The 16,804-nt window shown below is 37.6% G+C and overlaps 2 protein-coding genes and 1 pseudogene across 2 annotated transcripts; all 3 read left to right on the forward strand.

Annotated features, from left to right (window-relative positions):
- Window positions 1-274: 274 nt before the first annotated feature.
- Window positions 275-3,998, forward strand: LOC143574897 (G-type lectin S-receptor-like serine/threonine-protein kinase At4g27290). The gene is made up of 8 exons (XM_077059402.1): window positions 275-354; window positions 676-2,156; window positions 2,263-2,391; window positions 2,483-2,634; window positions 2,706-2,916; window positions 2,997-3,234; window positions 3,306-3,456; window positions 3,596-3,998. The coding sequence occupies exons 2-5, from the start codon at window positions 917-919 to the stop codon at window positions 2,904-2,906; spliced, it is 1,722 nt and encodes a 573-aa protein (XP_076915517.1). The 5' UTR covers window positions 275-354; window positions 676-916; the 3' UTR covers window positions 2,907-2,916; window positions 2,997-3,234; window positions 3,306-3,456; window positions 3,596-3,998.
- Window positions 3,146-3,901, forward strand: LOC143574901 (G-type lectin S-receptor-like serine/threonine-protein kinase SD1-1 pseudogene; annotated as a pseudogene).
- Window positions 3,999-7,770: 3,772 nt separating the features above from the next.
- On the forward strand, window positions 7,771-8,336 carry LOC143574909 (uncharacterized). The gene has a single exon (XM_077059410.1). The coding sequence runs from the start codon at window positions 7,856-7,858 to the stop codon at window positions 8,150-8,152; it is 297 nt and encodes a 98-aa protein (XP_076915525.1). The 5' UTR covers window positions 7,771-7,855; the 3' UTR covers window positions 8,153-8,336.
- Window positions 8,337-16,804: the final 8,468 nt, after the last annotated feature.

Raw genomic sequence — 16,804 nt, forward strand, 5'->3', positions numbered from 1 at the left:
TCTTTCTACCTTAAACAAAAGAAACTTATGATGAGTTTATATAACACCCAATACCATACTCCTACTCAAACTAGGAAACATAAACATACGAGACTTCTAATTTATTTAATAATAAATAAAAGATAACTATGACACCAAGTTATTCAACTTGGCCCCTGAACTTTGGATCTCCACCAAACCGTCCCTTGAGATCTTCCGTACCATCCTTGCACTTTTCGTATTAGTCATTCGGGTCCTTCAAGTTGGTGTTGCTCCAAGTTTTACAGCACCCCGTTGGCGGTCGCCTTGGGTTGGCCCTGTTGGGTCCACAGGGTAACACCTTTGGCTGGGGTCATCAGTCAAGGCTAAAGAACAGTGGCAGGTTAATTCAGCAGTGACAAATGGTCGTCGGTGGAAATGAGTAATCAGTTGCAAGTGAGCATCGGGGGTGATTCATTATGTGTTGCACTCTTTCAAGATGATTTGCAACGCTTTACTACAACAATTGTACATGTAGTGGTCCGAGCATATAGAAAAAATAATCTGGTTTAGATTAAAATAAGGAATTACATACTTCGTTAAACATCGCGTTTATTCTTGTATAAACAAATTCTGTCTTATCGAGTTATTTATTTGTTTACCCATAAAATAATTTTAAAGTGAAACTGAGCATCTACACACTAAGAAGACTAACAGGAAATTGCGAAACCAAAAACTTACATATCAAAGATTGTGTGATGATAACTTAGTCCAATTGTGTCAAATCATGAGGTGTAGATAAGAGTTTGTAAGCTGCGTTTACTTGGACCACTTATTTCTAATTATCAAATGCTGGACCTCACCTTCTTTGGATTATTTCACAAATTTTCCACACTTGTTTTGATACAAGTCCTTAATGTTTAAACCCACATACTCCTGAAGGGCAAGTTCATTAATTATGGAGAAGCTAACATTTATTTTCTTATGCTTTGGTGTCTTAATCCCATACTTCGTAACTTGTGCAGCTGTGGACAATATAGCAGTTAATCAAATCATCAAAGACAGTGATACAATTGTTTCAGCTGGTGGAAATTTTGAGTTGGGGTTCTTTAGCCCCGGCACTTCAAAGAATCGGTATGTCGGAATATGGTACAACAAGATATCTACTTGCACGGTGGTGTGGGTTGCCAACAAAGAGACTCCATTAATCAATAAATCTGGTGAGCTCAGAATTAGCCAAGCTGGATTACAACTTTTCGACGGTAACAACAAGGTAATCTGGCCGACAAATTCACCGGGATCTGTTAGTTTAGTGGCACAGCTACAGAATACTGGAAATCTTGTTTTACTGGACCAGGAAAATTCAATTTGGCAAAGTTTTGATTATCCTGGAGACACTCTTCTCTCCGGAATGAGAATCGGTATAGACTTGATAACTAGAAAAGACAGACACTTGACTTCATGGAAGAGCACTGATGACCCGTCTGCGGGTCCATATGTTCTTCGAGTGGATCCAAATGGGTATCCGCAAATGCGTGAGGAGCAGGATGATTCATGGTCAAGATTCGGACCATGGAACGGGGTTACTTTTAGTGGGATGCCTAATTTAGGCCAGAACTCAATACAGTTTGTATTCAATGAGACCGAGCGATACTTTGAATATGAACTTGTGAGCAACTCAATTCTTACAAGAATGCACTTGGACCCATATGGCAAAATTGAATACTTAAACTGGATCAATCAGACTCAAACTTGGATGGCAATTTCATTCACATCCATTAATAATTGTTCCCCTTATACTATCTGCGGCCCCAATGGAGTCTGTGACATTAATAGTGCCCCTTCTTGTAAATGCCTGGACGGTTTTAAACCAAAAAGCCATGAAGAATGGGACAAAACAGATTGGTCAAATGGGTGTCAACGGATAGAACCGTTAGCATGTGGGTATGGAGATATTTTTCTTAATAAATCAGGTGTGCAATTCCTGGACACGAATCACTCATGGTACGATCAGACCATGACACTTTCCGAATGTGAAGCGAGATGCAGGAGGAATTGCTCGTGTGTGGCGTATGCTAATTTAGATATCAGAAATGGAGGAAGTGGATGCTTGCTATGGTTCGGTGATCTAATGGATATACGCGCAAATGATGGAACTCAATCACTATACTTAAGAATGCATGCCTCTGAACTAGCAGGTAAGGGTTAGTATGTATACACACACATGCACGCACACACATATATATGAAACTTCTTACAAAATTCTCAGTTGTGTTTATGAATTTATATTCATTTCGATTGAAGGCCCTAGAACGAACAACAAGAAACAAAGGATCATATTAGTCATGTCAACTTCCCTAGTCGTGTCAATAGTATCTCTGGCACTTTATTTAGCATGGAGAAAGAAGAAAGGATCTCACAAGATAATGCTAGGTGGTCCAAACAATCTCTCTTTTTTAGGAGGGGTTTAAAACTAGGGGAACTAGATATCAGGTAAACACACTTACACTATCCAACTTTGTAGGTTTGGTACCAGCTCAAGATGTGAACTACACCACGGAGAGTAAGGAAGATAAAGAGTTGTCGTCTTATAGCCTGTCCATCATTGCTAAGTCTACTAACAACTTCTCTCTCGATAATAAGCTTGGTGAAGGTGGGTTTGGTCCGGTTTACAAGGTAATATTATCAATATATGTTTGTCATTGTAAAATTTAGTGAGGATTACATTTAACATAAATGGGATCTAGGGCGTTTTGGACGATGGACAAGAAATAGCTGTGAAACGGCTGTCGGAGACTTCAACACAAGGGTTGGATGAGTTCAGGAATGAAGTTAAATTCATTGCAAAACTGCAGCATAGAAATCTTGTAAAGCTTCTTGGATACTGCATTCAGGAAAATGAAAGAATGTTGATATACGAATATATGGCGAATAAGAGTCTTGACTAATATATTTTCGGTTCTATATATATTGCCACTAACTATATATTGTACAATCTGTTATGCTTTGACTAATTTAGTGAACTAACTTTTTGGTAGATGCATCTGGAAGTTCAACACTTGATTGGCCTCGTCGTTTTAATATTATCCATGGGATTGCACGAGGGCTTCTATATTTGCATCATGATTCACGCCTAAGAATCATACATAGAGATTTAAAAGCAAGCAATATTTTGTTGGATAAGGATATGAAACCGAAGATATCAGACTTTGGTCTTGCAAGAAGGTTTAGAGGACATGAGACTGAAGCTAATACTAACAAAGTGGTTGGAACCTAGTAAGTATAAAAAAATATGCATTCAATTGCACTATTTTTATTTTATTTTCTCATTTCAAACTTCTTTGAAGTGGCTATATTCCTCCGGAGTACGCACTGCATGGGCATTTCTCTATAAAATCAGACGTATATAGCTTTGGAGTTTTGGTGCTTGAAATTGTGTATGGGAAGAAAAATCGATTCTTCTCTCATGACAAACACAGCAATACCCTTATTGGACATGTAAGTTTTTGTGTATGTGTTCTCTTTTATTTAGAAGGGTAGTTTGAATACATGTTTCAGATTTATATTTCATAAAATATTTTCTTACTACTGGATCCCCCAATTATGATCAAAATGTCTTGTTTGTGACGTTATGTAGGCATGGAGACTTTACAAAGAAGGTAAATCACTGGAGATCTTGAGTTCGTCTTTGCAATCCTCGTGTGTTGAGTCGCAAGTACTGCGATCAATACGTATTGGCTTGTTATGTGTGCAACACCATGCAGAAGACAGGCCAACTATGTCGTCAGTGGTTCTCATGTTAGGTAACCAGAATGCTTTGCCTCCACCTAAACATCCTGCATTTTTTGCTGAAGAAGAAATGTCGGAGCTTAGATCTATTTCATCTGGACCAACAGTGGGTTCTGTTGGTGAAATCACTATAACTCTTTTACAAGCTCGATAAAAAGTATATTATATCTAGTATATATGTTAAGTATTTTCAATTATAATATAGGGTATTCTATTATATGCTAGAATCACAACAGGATACTTGTTTCTATGTAAATTCCATTTTAGCAAAATCCTTGTCTAACTAACGAGATCAAGAAAGTTTGGTTGATTCCACGTACGGATAGCATTGGCCTGATTAGCCGCACCTATTAAGGCTTGCGGCTGTCAAAAGCTAATGGTTGTAACTTGTAAGATTTCAGTTGGTGGTTGCCAACCAAACACTAAACTTCATAAATGTCTCTATTTGAAGAGGCTTTGAAGACACCTATATATAATATGTAGTGATGAAAAGAATTTCCCACGCGCCAAAAACTTTGTTTCTCATAGACCTAATTGGTAAATAACTATGTTCATAATTATCAGAAGTGATATGCAGTTACTTGGAAACATTAAAAACTCACCAACATCAATCGGCGTAACATGATATACTACGTACTAGTTACACTTCGCCGTATCTTGGAATTTGTTGTGAAATATTCAAAGCTCAGTTCTAAACTGCTATAAGGACATTGATCATTCAACTAGAAGCAATAAGTAGTTTCTAGGCAGAGTACTCACCACTCCCCACCCAACTGACCTAGGAGCGGCTAGCGTCTTCTGCAACCTTGGTTACGGGATTCTGATGTTAGTCAAGTCCCAACCATTATATTTGGAACAAGTTTTTTAAAGCTTTTCGAGTTCAATGTTAAATGCAAGTCCACATAAAAGAACAGAGGAGCCGATCTTTTATCTGTGTTGTCTATGATTTTTTTAATGCTCTCAAGACTTGATGACGGGGAGAAAATTGTGGAAAACCCCAGCAGCCCAACAGTTGGTTGGTACGGGTTTAGATCCCGCGAAACGATCCATGAAGTTGAATTGTATGGGAGAATCATGATAATAATGAATGGGAGTCGGTTTGATGATCCTTTTGATCCGAGTGGCTCTGATCCGAAGACAAAACCCTCAAGAGTTTTCCTGAAAAAGGGTATGTGGTGCCGGCCGGGATCCAACGTCACGTTTGAATTTAAACTTTATTTTCTATATTTGTTTTTTTTGCTTATTTGATTTCATAGTTCTCCTTTTAATTTTAGGGGTTGTTTGTTTATATCTGAATGAACCATTCAGATGGAAACATCTGATTCATTCAGACTTCAGACTATTTGGTTTCAAACAAAAAAACATCTGAATGGTTAAAATTATGTCTGAATCATTCAGACTTATTGTTGTTACTGAATGAGACAGAGGCTCATTAGATCTGACTCATTCAGATCTAAATGAACCAAACAGCCCCTTACTTTCTCTCTTTAGATTTTGTTATAAGCAATGTTTAAGAAACCGGTTCATATTGGCAGTTGAACGGGTTATATCGGATTTCGAACAACCAGCCTGTAATTTAAGCCTGGTATTTTTAGGCGGGCATTTAAAAATACCATTATAAACTGACAAACTGGTTTTAAGCCCAACAGATTTTTTAATGTTTTTTGTGACCCATGTTTTTTAAAAGTGACTTTTAACCTACCATATAAAATTGAAGCGAGTAAACCAGTAAAGGATGTCATAAATCTATTACGCACTTTTATTTTAAAGAAACTTTGTTTGAGAATCAAGTGTTTTTTTTATTATTTTTTTTACTAAGGATTAGCTTTTGATTATTTTTATTATGAAATCATGTACTTTTGAATTGTTTTTTAAGTTTAAGTTGCATTTATGTGATATTACGAAGTATATCTTCAACCCAGTTGAACCCTCTCGAGACAACCCAGTTTAACCGGTTGTACTATTTTTTATAAGTCCAGTCCGGTATGAGTAAAAAACTGTTTTTTAAAACATTGGTCATAAGTATGAATGAACCTGCATTTACATCTACGTGATACGGATAGCACGTTGAAATCGACTAAGTGAATACGTAATACTGCCATCACTAATGTAGTGTTTGGTATGCACTAATAAGAGATGAAATAGAATGAACTATTGCGAATCAAATAAAAAAAAGTGTTTGGTTGGTTAATGGAATTGAATCACATATTACCAGCTAGTCCATTTCATTTCATCTAAAACACCCCCAAGTTCATTTCATCTATACCCCCTCCCCCCCCTTTCATTTTCTCTTTCACCCTACCTCACCTCCACATCACCAGCACCATCACTACCGCTGGCCGTCATGTTACCTGCAACCACCAACCACCATCATTGCTCGCCGCTCAGCACACGACTTTCACCGCCCACCCCCACCACCATCATCGTCACCTGTAATCGCTAACCATCACCGCCGCTTACTAGCAATTTTGTTTTATTACTTAGTCTTTATTTTCCTATGAAATAACATAATGTAATAATTTATTTCATTCAAACATGATAACTAAATAAGAAATTGAAATAGTAATGAAACATTCTGACTCCTCCTGTCCATTTCTCGTGTCATTCCTAATATATAATATATAAATTAAAATCTAATAACTAATACACATGAAACACTAATTGTCAGTTTAACAATCAATGCATGTCATTTGATATGGAAATCGAACCACAAGCCAGGTTTGGGTCGTTGTCGGAGTTGTACTTGAAACAAGTAACAAGAAATTTAATGTTTCTTAAGTACTTGTATTATAAAAATATATCATCATCATACTTTTTTAGATTGAACTTCCGTTTTGATCCATGTGGTCTCTTAAAGTTATAAATATTAGTCTAAAAGTTTATTTTGGGTCTCTATTATACGATACTCTCATTTGACTGTCAATTTTAATCTAATCCACTAACGTCATCCACACAACTGTTACTTAAAGCAACTGTAGGGGGCTTTTTACTATTTTTCGCATACCTTTATTGAAAACACCATAAGAGAAAATATATCTCCCTAACTTAAACATCGTCTTTCAAATCATTCCAACCTTAAATAGCCGATGTTTCAACTATTCCATCAGTTGAACAACTTCGCCATCAATGCTTTATACTCACTTGAATGATTTAACCATTAATTGGGGAAATATACTCTCCTCTGGTATTAAAAGTATTTGAAAAAAAAAACAAAAAGAAACTCACAGTTATATTTAGTAACGGTTGGGTGGATGACATTAACCCCAGCCTAACAAAAATTAATAGTTAAATGAAAGTATTATACCACTAAAAAAACCTTTTAGACTATAACTTTAAAAAACCATGGGTCAAAACTTCATTCAAATTTTAATATTAATTATTTAAATGTAAAGTTTAAAAAAGAAAAGAATATCAGGGGTCCCATCTTCGGTGCTTATGAAAGCGATACGACGTCATCTTGAAACGTACTACCGACGTCACCAACTATTAATTCCATGTAATAATAATATTTTATTTGAGCAGTCCAGTCCACACCAACCAAACACATACTTCTGTTACAAGAGTTGATAGTTGTCACACACACACATGCGTGTTTTGTGTGTGAACCGTAGTTTCAAAGAAATAGCGTATTCTCCCAGAATATCATCATCATCGTACTCAGTATATCCCATCAATAGCAATGCTATGGTAGGGTCTGATGAGGGTAAGATGTAGACAGCCTTACCTCTATCCCATAGGGATAGAGAGGCTGCTTCCGGTGAGACCCCCGGCTCGATAGTAGTTTTGAATCAAGCCTTGGACATAAGACACATAACACTCAATCATCGGAACACCGGCTGATTGGTGCATGTGCCCTTGTCATTCGGCTATCAACGCCACCACATGATGCCTGATTAACCTTCCGCCGCTTTTAACGTTATTTTCACGCGATTAGTAAAATAACGTCAAAATTAGTGCAATTTTTACTTTTGCCCACCCAAGGGTTCACACATATATGCATTATATGTGCGCACCGCTTTCTCCCAGATTATATCAACCAAAATAATGCTTTGCTTCCATTATACTAATACGAAGATCTTGGTACAATAATAATATTAATATTATTATTATGGGGAAAGATGAGAGAAAGCGGAAGAGGGAGGCGGACGGCGGCGGCAGACGGCGGAAGAAGGAGGAGGTTGAGAAAGATCCGGTGGTGGTTCCACCGCCGACGGAAGAAGAAGTTGATGAATTCTTTGCTATTTTGCGGCGGATGAGAGAGGCGGTAAAGTACTTTGAGAAAGGTATTGGTGGCGGTAAGTTGACAGATCTGACACCAGAAGCTGATGGTGATGATGATGGTGATGGTGAGGTTTGTGTGAAGAAGAGATCGGACGGTGGTCTTTTGGATCTGAATACTCCCTGATGATGGAGAGTAGGAGGTTATACGGCGGCGCGTGGGTTTGTGTTGGTGAATTGCGCATCTGGCGCGTGTTTTTGGTGTGTCTCTAGAAGTATCCAACTATCTTACGCTATGTAACATTGTTGTAAGTTGTAACCTCCATGTTTTAAGTGTTTGTTTGTGAATGGAAGAATATATGTATCTAGTAGATTGATAATTATGTTAATTAGTTTAGCTTTGCTTTTTTTTTCTTCGTTTGAGACGTAAAAACCCAAAACCCCAGTTTCCGTCCGGCATGAACGTAAAAACAGCTAATATAATATATTGATAAACATACTGACTCAACTTACAATTAATTAATATTCGAATATGACTACATGTCTACATTAAATAAGATATCAGTGTGCTGTTAAATGTGAAGTAAAGAACCAAGTTTAATAAGATGCGAGAGTTATTCGGCTTTGAAAACCTTGGAGTTTGATTCAAAACTAGGGGACTGAAAGAAGGAAAAAAAATAAAGAGAACTATTATTCAAAGATCAGATAAACGAAAAGATTAAATATTCCGTAAGTTAGAGTTCTATGTCAATTGGTATTCATCATTTTTGTATTTAAATACTTGGATTAATTTATATTTAGAGTCGATTATTGTTCCATTTGGATATGATTTCTGTTAAAACATATAGTGTCAATTCAATTATCAAACACATACTTATTATTTCTCATAATTGTTTTTTATCTATTTTATTATTTTGTCATGTTATTAGGCTTGGAGCTAATAGCTGGGAAGCCTGGGATTGCACATGGAATTAGATTTGTACTGCTTATGGATAAATAGGCTAGAGTTTGATGGGCTGGACGAAAGCTTATGAAGGCCAAGGCCCATACGTTTGTTATGAATAACATAAAAGGGTTAGAGTTAGACGCATGGGTTATTCATTCGAGATACTCACCTAAATTTAGATCTCGTTTCTTTGTTTATGATATAGGGTTTGATCGTTTCTTTTGGATTATTTAGCAGTTGTATTCAATTATCACAATGTTGATTGCTATATCTGTTTTAGTCTTTTCCTAGAACGATTGTTGATTGTATTTTTTATTTGTGTTGCATTAAATATTGGTATCATGTTTTTTCGTTGCTTGTTCGATTCAATAAAAAAGGGTCCTGCTAATAAGACACCCTGCTTCAAATTCATACACCCTCTATACGACTCGCATAACTTATACGAGTCGTATAGATTTCCGTACACTGACAACAACCAGCTTTTTGAAAAAGGTGTTTGACCAAATTGTTATACGAGTCGTATGGCTTATACGAGACATTGTTGGTATCCATACGAGTAGTACTATAGCCTATACTACTCGTATAATCCTCATACACCCTCTTTATGACTAGTATAGCCTATACGAGTCGTTTTGGATCACCACACACCCTTCTCAGACCGTACATACCAGCTTTTCATAGCTTTTTAGGTAATGTTTGACTAGACTTAAAACTTATACGAGTAGTATAGTCTATACGGCTCGTTAGTTCAGTGTACCATGTCTAGGAAGACCCGTGAATGACTAGTTTTATACGAGTAGTATAGTTTATACGACTCGTACAGGCAGGGTAATTATTTGACACGATATAATATTCGGTAAATTATTTGACGCGAAACAAGATTCCACCGTTAATTATATGACACGACATAATGTTATAACCAATCAAATATATATAGAGCTTATATGGTTTCACTGCGTAGTATTCTAACATATCAAATAATTTAATAATAAAAAAACGAGTTAGATATGTCATTTTCTGATGATGACAATCAAGACAATTGTGTTGGTGAAACTTCCGACAATGTCTCACCATTTTCAACCAACGAGGTATAAAATAATTTTATAAATTGTGTTTCTATTATTTTATATTTGACGATATTGTTTTTAATAGAATGTTAAATTTGTTTTCAGTTGTTTTCGTTTGTCGACGAACTTAAGGACTGGGCGAAAACGATAGGTTGTGAAGTTGGTGTTGTTGTAGTAACCCAACGGTCGAAGGCAAACGTTGGTGGAGAAATCGGTAAAGTTTGGCTAAAGTGTGATCATGGCGAGTCATACAATTATACTGCGATAGTTAGGCGTACTGGTACAATTAAAATCGGTTGCAATTTTAGCGTAATTGGCAACTATTTGCGACAATACAATGGTTGGAGGTTGCGGGTGGTTGATGATACACACAAGCATGAACTCGTTCAACATTTCGAGGGTCACGCGTACGCAGACAGACTTACTCCTGTTCAAAAGGTTATGGTACATGATATGTATCAAAATCGAGCGCCACCACGTGACATTCTATGTAATTTAAAGTCTAAGAATGAAAGAAATGTGACCTGCATCAAAACCGTGTACAATGAAGAGCAAAAGATCCGTAAAGAGGACTGCCGAGGAAGAAGCCCGATGGAGGTTATTTTTAATTGTTGCAAGACACGACTTATATACACAACCATCGCACAAATCCTTCCACAAATGCCCTGGAGGACTTATTCTTCGTTCATCCAACGTTGTATATGATATATCGTACATTCTCGCATGTGTTGGTAATAGACACAACATACAATACAAACGTATACAAGATTCCGTTTGTACAAATCGTTGGTGTAACTTCAACTAGCAAGACCTTTCATATAGCAATGGCAGTTATATCTAATGAAAAGGAGGATAATTTCACGTGGGTGCTAACGATGCTGAAGACGACGTTAGACAACTGCATGATGCCACGTGTGATATTAACAGATTGTGATCATGCCTGATGAACGCCTGCGAGACTGTCTTCCCGAATGCTGCCAAACTACTATGTAGATGGCACATCAATGAGAACGTAAAAAAGCATTGTAGGCAAATCTTCGCTACCGTTGAAGAATACGAACAGTTTCTTGGTCGCTGGAACTGGTTGGTTAAGTCTAGCACTCTCTCTGAATACGAGTCAAGATACAAGCGATTTCATGATACCTTGATTGCCAGCCACAAAAGTAATTTATCTAGTTCTCATATTAAGTGTTTGTTCTAACTTGATTCAAGAGTTGTTTATTATTTGTCATATTTATTGATTTTTTTTCAGGAGTACTTGATTATGTTAGCACCAACTGGCTCGATAAGTATAAAGAAAATTTTGTGTCTGTATGGATAGACCAAAATCTAAATTTTAGTAATACCACAACGAATCGAGTTGAGAGCACACTCTCTCTTCTAAAAAAACACATGGTGACCCGGAACTCTACGCTTGATAAACTTGTGGGTATTATCGATCGAATCATGGTGAGCCAGCTAACAGCCATAAAAGCAACCTTTGAAGAGAGTCGTAAGAAGAAAATGAATCATCACAACATACCACTTTTCAACGAGTTACGCCATCATGTTTCATGTAAAGCCTAGATATATTATGGGACGAGCTTAATCGGGTCAACAAGTTGATGGAGTCTGGTAGAGCGTGCAGGTGTCATGTTCGCACAAGTTGTGGTATGCCATGTGCATGTATGATTTAAAAGTATTTGACTTCAGATCATACCATTCCTTTGGATTCGATAGATATATATTGGAGGAAGTTGGATTTCGATCCGTTATTTGTTGACGAGGATGAAGGTCTTGACTCTAAAGCTAACGAGCTGGTAGAAGAATTTGTACAGCAATTTAAAAAAGAGTCAAAGGGCGAAAAAAAAGTATGTTGTCAAAGTTTCTTTCACTAGTAATGCCAGGATCAACCAGTCAACAACCAGAAGTCCAGAAACATAACTGTGGGCGTCCACCGACAAAGTCTAAGGAAAATAGCAAACACGAGCCCCTCCCCCCCTCAAACGCGGTAATTCTACATCATTAAGCGTTGATGAAATCATGCCCAACCAGGCAAACCCTTCAAGACACAGTTCCTTTGTCGGTGTCGAAAACAACGCTAGACACAATTCTTATTTGGGTAGCCAGGAAAATAAGAGACACGGTTCTTATATGGGTAGCCAGGAAAATGAGAGACATAGTTATGTGCCGGTTTCTCAGCTGAGACGTTACCATCACAAGTATTTAGAGCAAGTTCACTACATTCTTCAACCGTATGTTTCACATATACAAGATGTTGCTCCTGATGGAAATTGTGGATTTCGGTCTACGGCTGTTGCTCTAGGTCGTCCTGAAGATGACTGGATCCATATACGAAATGAACTCATACAAGAGATGACGAGTAATTGGAATGTGTACATCCATGTATTCGATGACGTTTGTTGTAATAGAGTATTTAATACCCTGCATTGGTCAAGCTATGGAATGGCTCCACGAGAACGCTGGATGGAAATGCCGTCCACAGCTTTTATGATCGCTAATAGGTATGGGGTGATCGTTCACGCATTGTCAACAAATGAACGTAATAATTCTACAATTATTCCATTGTTACATCGTCCTCAAGAAATCCTAGATCATGCTGCCATTGCCATTCTAAATGTCGACGTTCATTCACACAGGGTTTTAACCCCCCTCCTACTCCTCAGCACCCGGGTCAGCAGCACCATCCGTCTCAGTCATCGGGTCGGCAGCACTATCCATCTCAGTCTTCGGATCATCAGCACCAGCCATCTCAGTCTTCGGGTCAGCAGCACCATCCAGCTGGGCACCCACCTCCACCAGCATAGGGTTTTCATTAGGCAACTTGTTTGTTTATGTGGACTTGTTTTTGTGTTCTCGGTTATGTTTTTATGGTTTTGATGTACTTGATTATGGATGTTCGTAGGGTGAACTCTTTTTTTTATTTATGTGGTATGCTATGTTATGTGGTATTGTTACTTCTATTACTATGTGATTTGTATGTGTAATTATAGATTTAAAATAATATAGTTAAACATGATAGCATAATATAAACTGAAGATTAACATTACAAGTAACAAAGTCAAGTGACACAACTTACAACTAATTTTGGATAACATAAAATAAACAGAGGTATAACATGATGCCAATACAACAAACTCTAAACAAGGTCGGGTTCCACGCGCACTTATATAATTCATGAGCCATCTGACGTCGGTAGTTAACACATACCTCATCAACGTCATTTTCAATCACTAAGGGCTTCTTTTTAACCAACATTTCTATCATCATACAAACCAGAACCCCTGAATGAGAAGTGTTACCCTTGTCTTGAGGCACGTTAACTTCACTTAAACCCATAACCATTTTTTTTCTCGTATAAATTATTCGAGTTTCTCCAGTAGCGTATACGATCAAGAAACCATGGGAAAAACAATGATAACATCTCCATTTTAGAGCTTTGAAGTTTTTCATTTCTCCACCTTTTATCTGTCCAGTATTGGGTAATTTCCATCGTTCGCATATCTATACGGACGAGTAACCAATCACCACCAGAATGAAACGAAAACGGAATATACACTTGGTCAACCTCCCAAAATCGTGGATATGGGTCTTTTGTTCCGGCTAGCTCTATGGCAACTATGGAGTCTTCGTTTTTCATTTCGTCATAAAAACACGGGGGCAACACCGTCCAACGGAGTCTTAAATCTGGGTTAGTTCTTAATTTTGTGTATCGAATAATCATCAATCTTGTTGTCCACGCTTCGATGTGATACAAACATATTTATCAAAAATATTAGTTAGTCATTTAATGAAACATACATATAAAAGTATATACAACTTTATATAAAAGTATATAAAACTTTAGAATTTTACCGTTTCAGAAAGGGAACCATTGGACTCGTACCCTAACAAAGTACCCCAGAAACTTCGATTGAGTTTTTTCATGGGTAAAAACTTTGTATAGCAAAATGGGGCGTCTCCGTTAATATAAAACTCAACTACATCTCTTGACCAACTTTTTTTCGTTGGATTCGAAACTGCAAAATTATTTTTTTCGTGGGGGTTTCCGGGAACATATGAAGAAGATGCCGAAGTAATTGTACGAGGTCTCGTTAAACATCTCCAAACATCATCAGTCCATCTTTCCGATTTGGAAACTGGTTGTGAGGAAAAAAATTCTTCATTTTCTTCTTTGTCTCTGCGGTGCGCCATTTGGAAGAAAATTAAGGGTTTGAAAATTGGAGTAAATATGAAGTATGTATTTATAGTTGAAAGTGGGTCATGTATCATTTGAAACAAGATGTATTTATCTTGTATAAATTAATACTACTCATCTACAAATTTATCTCGTATAGTTCGTGTAACTCGTATGGGACATGGTCGTATAGGCTGTCTCAAAAAATGTGTCATGGCAGAAAGCATTGTGTTGTCATGTCATATGAAAATTCAAATAATCTCGTATGTGGGTTACTTGTATAGACATCTCGTATTATATGGTCAAAGGGTTCTGATATAAAGCTGACATCTATACTACTCGTATAAGCTATACGAGTAATATAGGTAGGGTAGGGTGTCTAAATAGCAAATTGGGTGTCTGAATAGAGGAAGGCATAAAAAAATCATAGTTTTCTAACAGTTTCTTAGTATACATTATTAATGAAACACTGGTTAATTAGAGACGATAAACACAAATCTCAATGCAAATCATAACTTGATCTTTATAATTTCATTTGCTCAAAAAAATACAGGTGCAATTAATATAACCCACAAGTTCGGATGTATATAAACTAAAAAAATTAAAAACCCAATTAGACTTGAATATGATACCCTTATCACAAATGAATATTAATTAGTAAAACAAACTCCCTTGTGGCCGAACTCATGGGCTCGTCCTGGCCTCTGACTTGCCAACTCATGATAGGCTCGACGGGCCAAACCAATATACTAGGCTAACAATTAAGGTGAATATGTTGTAAGTTTGTTTTAACTCAGTATTTTAATAAAAGGATCGTGAGAGGTGTGGTCGCAAATCTTATGTGTCATGTTTTTTGTAGGCCAACCGTTCACAAATATAAAATCACGTACAATGCATTTATGTACAAGCTTAGACCACCCGTAATGGGTGCGTTGTGTGTTGCGTCAAGGAGGAAAACGCGGGGTGTACACCCCCCCCCCTGCGTTATGCAATTTTTTTGGGCTACGTTGTATACAAAACGCGGAATAAGGGCACACAAATCAAAAAAGTAGCCGTTGGGTGGGTTTGGAGCCGTTGAGATTTTTTTAAAAAAATATATATATATATTAATTATATTTATACTATATAAACAAACCAAACTCATTTTTTTTAACACACTCCTTCTACTTCTATACCAATTTATATCTTTTACACAAATATTTCTACCAAAATGTTTCCAAACAACAACCAAAATATTCTCGGTTTCGGCCAATCTGCCCGTCAAGGCAACCAAAATACACAACCGAACCAATCTACCGCCTTGACGCCAACCGTACCCGTCCCGCAAATGTATGACCCGCAAATGGCCGCGTACATTGCACTTCTACAAAGCTCTATGCCAAATGCGGTGCCCGGTTTCCAAAACCCAATGACAAACATTTTCGCAGGTTCGGGTTCCCAACCCGCCCCGGAGACCCAACCCGAGGTCGAGTTCGTGCCGGAGACACAACCCGAGGGAAGTTCGAGCCAACGCGGACGTTCGAAAAAACACGCAAAGAAGCTCGCCGGCGACCCTCGGGTTAAAAAGAGGGTGATAGCGTGGAGTATCGACGAGTGTGTACTATGTGCTCGTGCTTGGTGCCAAATATCGGAAGATGCCAAATGCGGTAGGTTTTTAAAATGCATATATATTTTTTTAAATTTCTTATAACAAACATTAAACTTGTAATGTTTTTATTTTTTTAGCGAACTATCAAAAAACGGGGGTACTTTGGCACAAAATTATAGAGAGGTTTCACAACCTTGGCGGGGACTCGCGTCGAGAAAAAGATTCGTTACTGTCGAAATGGGGCGACATAAACACCAAATGCATGGCTTTCCATACGGTTTTCTCTCGGATGAATCGAACTAGGAGTAGCGGTGTCTCGGACGCGGAAGTCATGGATAACGCGTTGGTTGAGTTTCAACATAAGGTCGGCGGGACCTTCAACTACTTTGGCATTTGGAAAGACCTCTTGAGGTTTCACCCAAAATGGGGCTTGGTGTTGGATGACAAAGCCGAAGCCGAAGGTGGTCCGCGTAAAAAAAAGTCTAAAATATCGTCTTCGGTTGATCCAGACACGCCCCGTTCCGACGCTCGAAACTTCAACTTAAGCGATAATGACCCCGTGAATACTACCGACATGCCTCGGCCGGGGGGTAGAAGAACAAAGGCAAAGGAAAGGGGAAAGGGGCCGGTTCGTCGTCGGCAATGGTTTCGAATCCCGAATTGGAAAGCCAATTCCAATTAATGAACTCTCGACTCCAAGATTACACCAACTTGGAACCCAACGACTTCAAGTAAATTTGGACGCCGTCGACCTACTTCGAAGGAATGAGATGGATAAAGACATCGAGATTTTATCAAACGAGCTATCCGAAGACGACCCGATAGTCCAATCTCTAAAAGCCAATCGACAAGCGAAAATTTTAGAAAAATATAAATGAGTTTTAGTTTTATTAGTATTATTTATGTTTTTTTATTTTAATTTGATGTGTTTTTTTAATTTTAGTTTAATGTATTTTTTATTTGGAAGTTTAATGTAATTTTTAATTTTATGTTAATTTATTTAACTGGTTTAGTATTTAAAAAACAAATAAAATTAATAATGACCGGGCGCCACGTGGCGC

This window comes from Bidens hawaiensis, unplaced genomic scaffold (assembly GCF_021521415.1).
Source record: "Bidens hawaiensis isolate Kalapana, Puna unplaced genomic scaffold, B.hawaiensis_p1.1 tig00027138_1, whole genome shotgun sequence".
Classification (NCBI taxonomy): domain Eukaryota; kingdom Viridiplantae; phylum Streptophyta; class Magnoliopsida; order Asterales; family Asteraceae; genus Bidens; species Bidens hawaiensis.

Bases quoted from the DNA above. Each gene is read 5' to 3' on its own strand.
- LOC143574909 (XM_077059410.1), top strand. From the start codon at position 7,856: ATGGGGAAAGATGAGAGAAAGCGGAAGAGGGAGGCGGACGGCGGCGGC.
- LOC143574897 (XM_077059402.1), top strand. From the start codon at position 917: ATGGAGAAGCTAACATTTATTTTCTTATGCTTTGGTGTCTTAATCCCA. The intron at 2,392-2,482 runs GTGGTCCAAACA...CCAACTTTGTAG, and splicing joins ATCTCACAAGATAATGCTAG to GTTTGGTACCAGCTCAAGAT. The intron at 2,635-2,705 runs GTAATATTATCA...AATGGGATCTAG, and splicing joins GGTTTGGTCCGGTTTACAAG to GGCGTTTTGGACGATGGACA.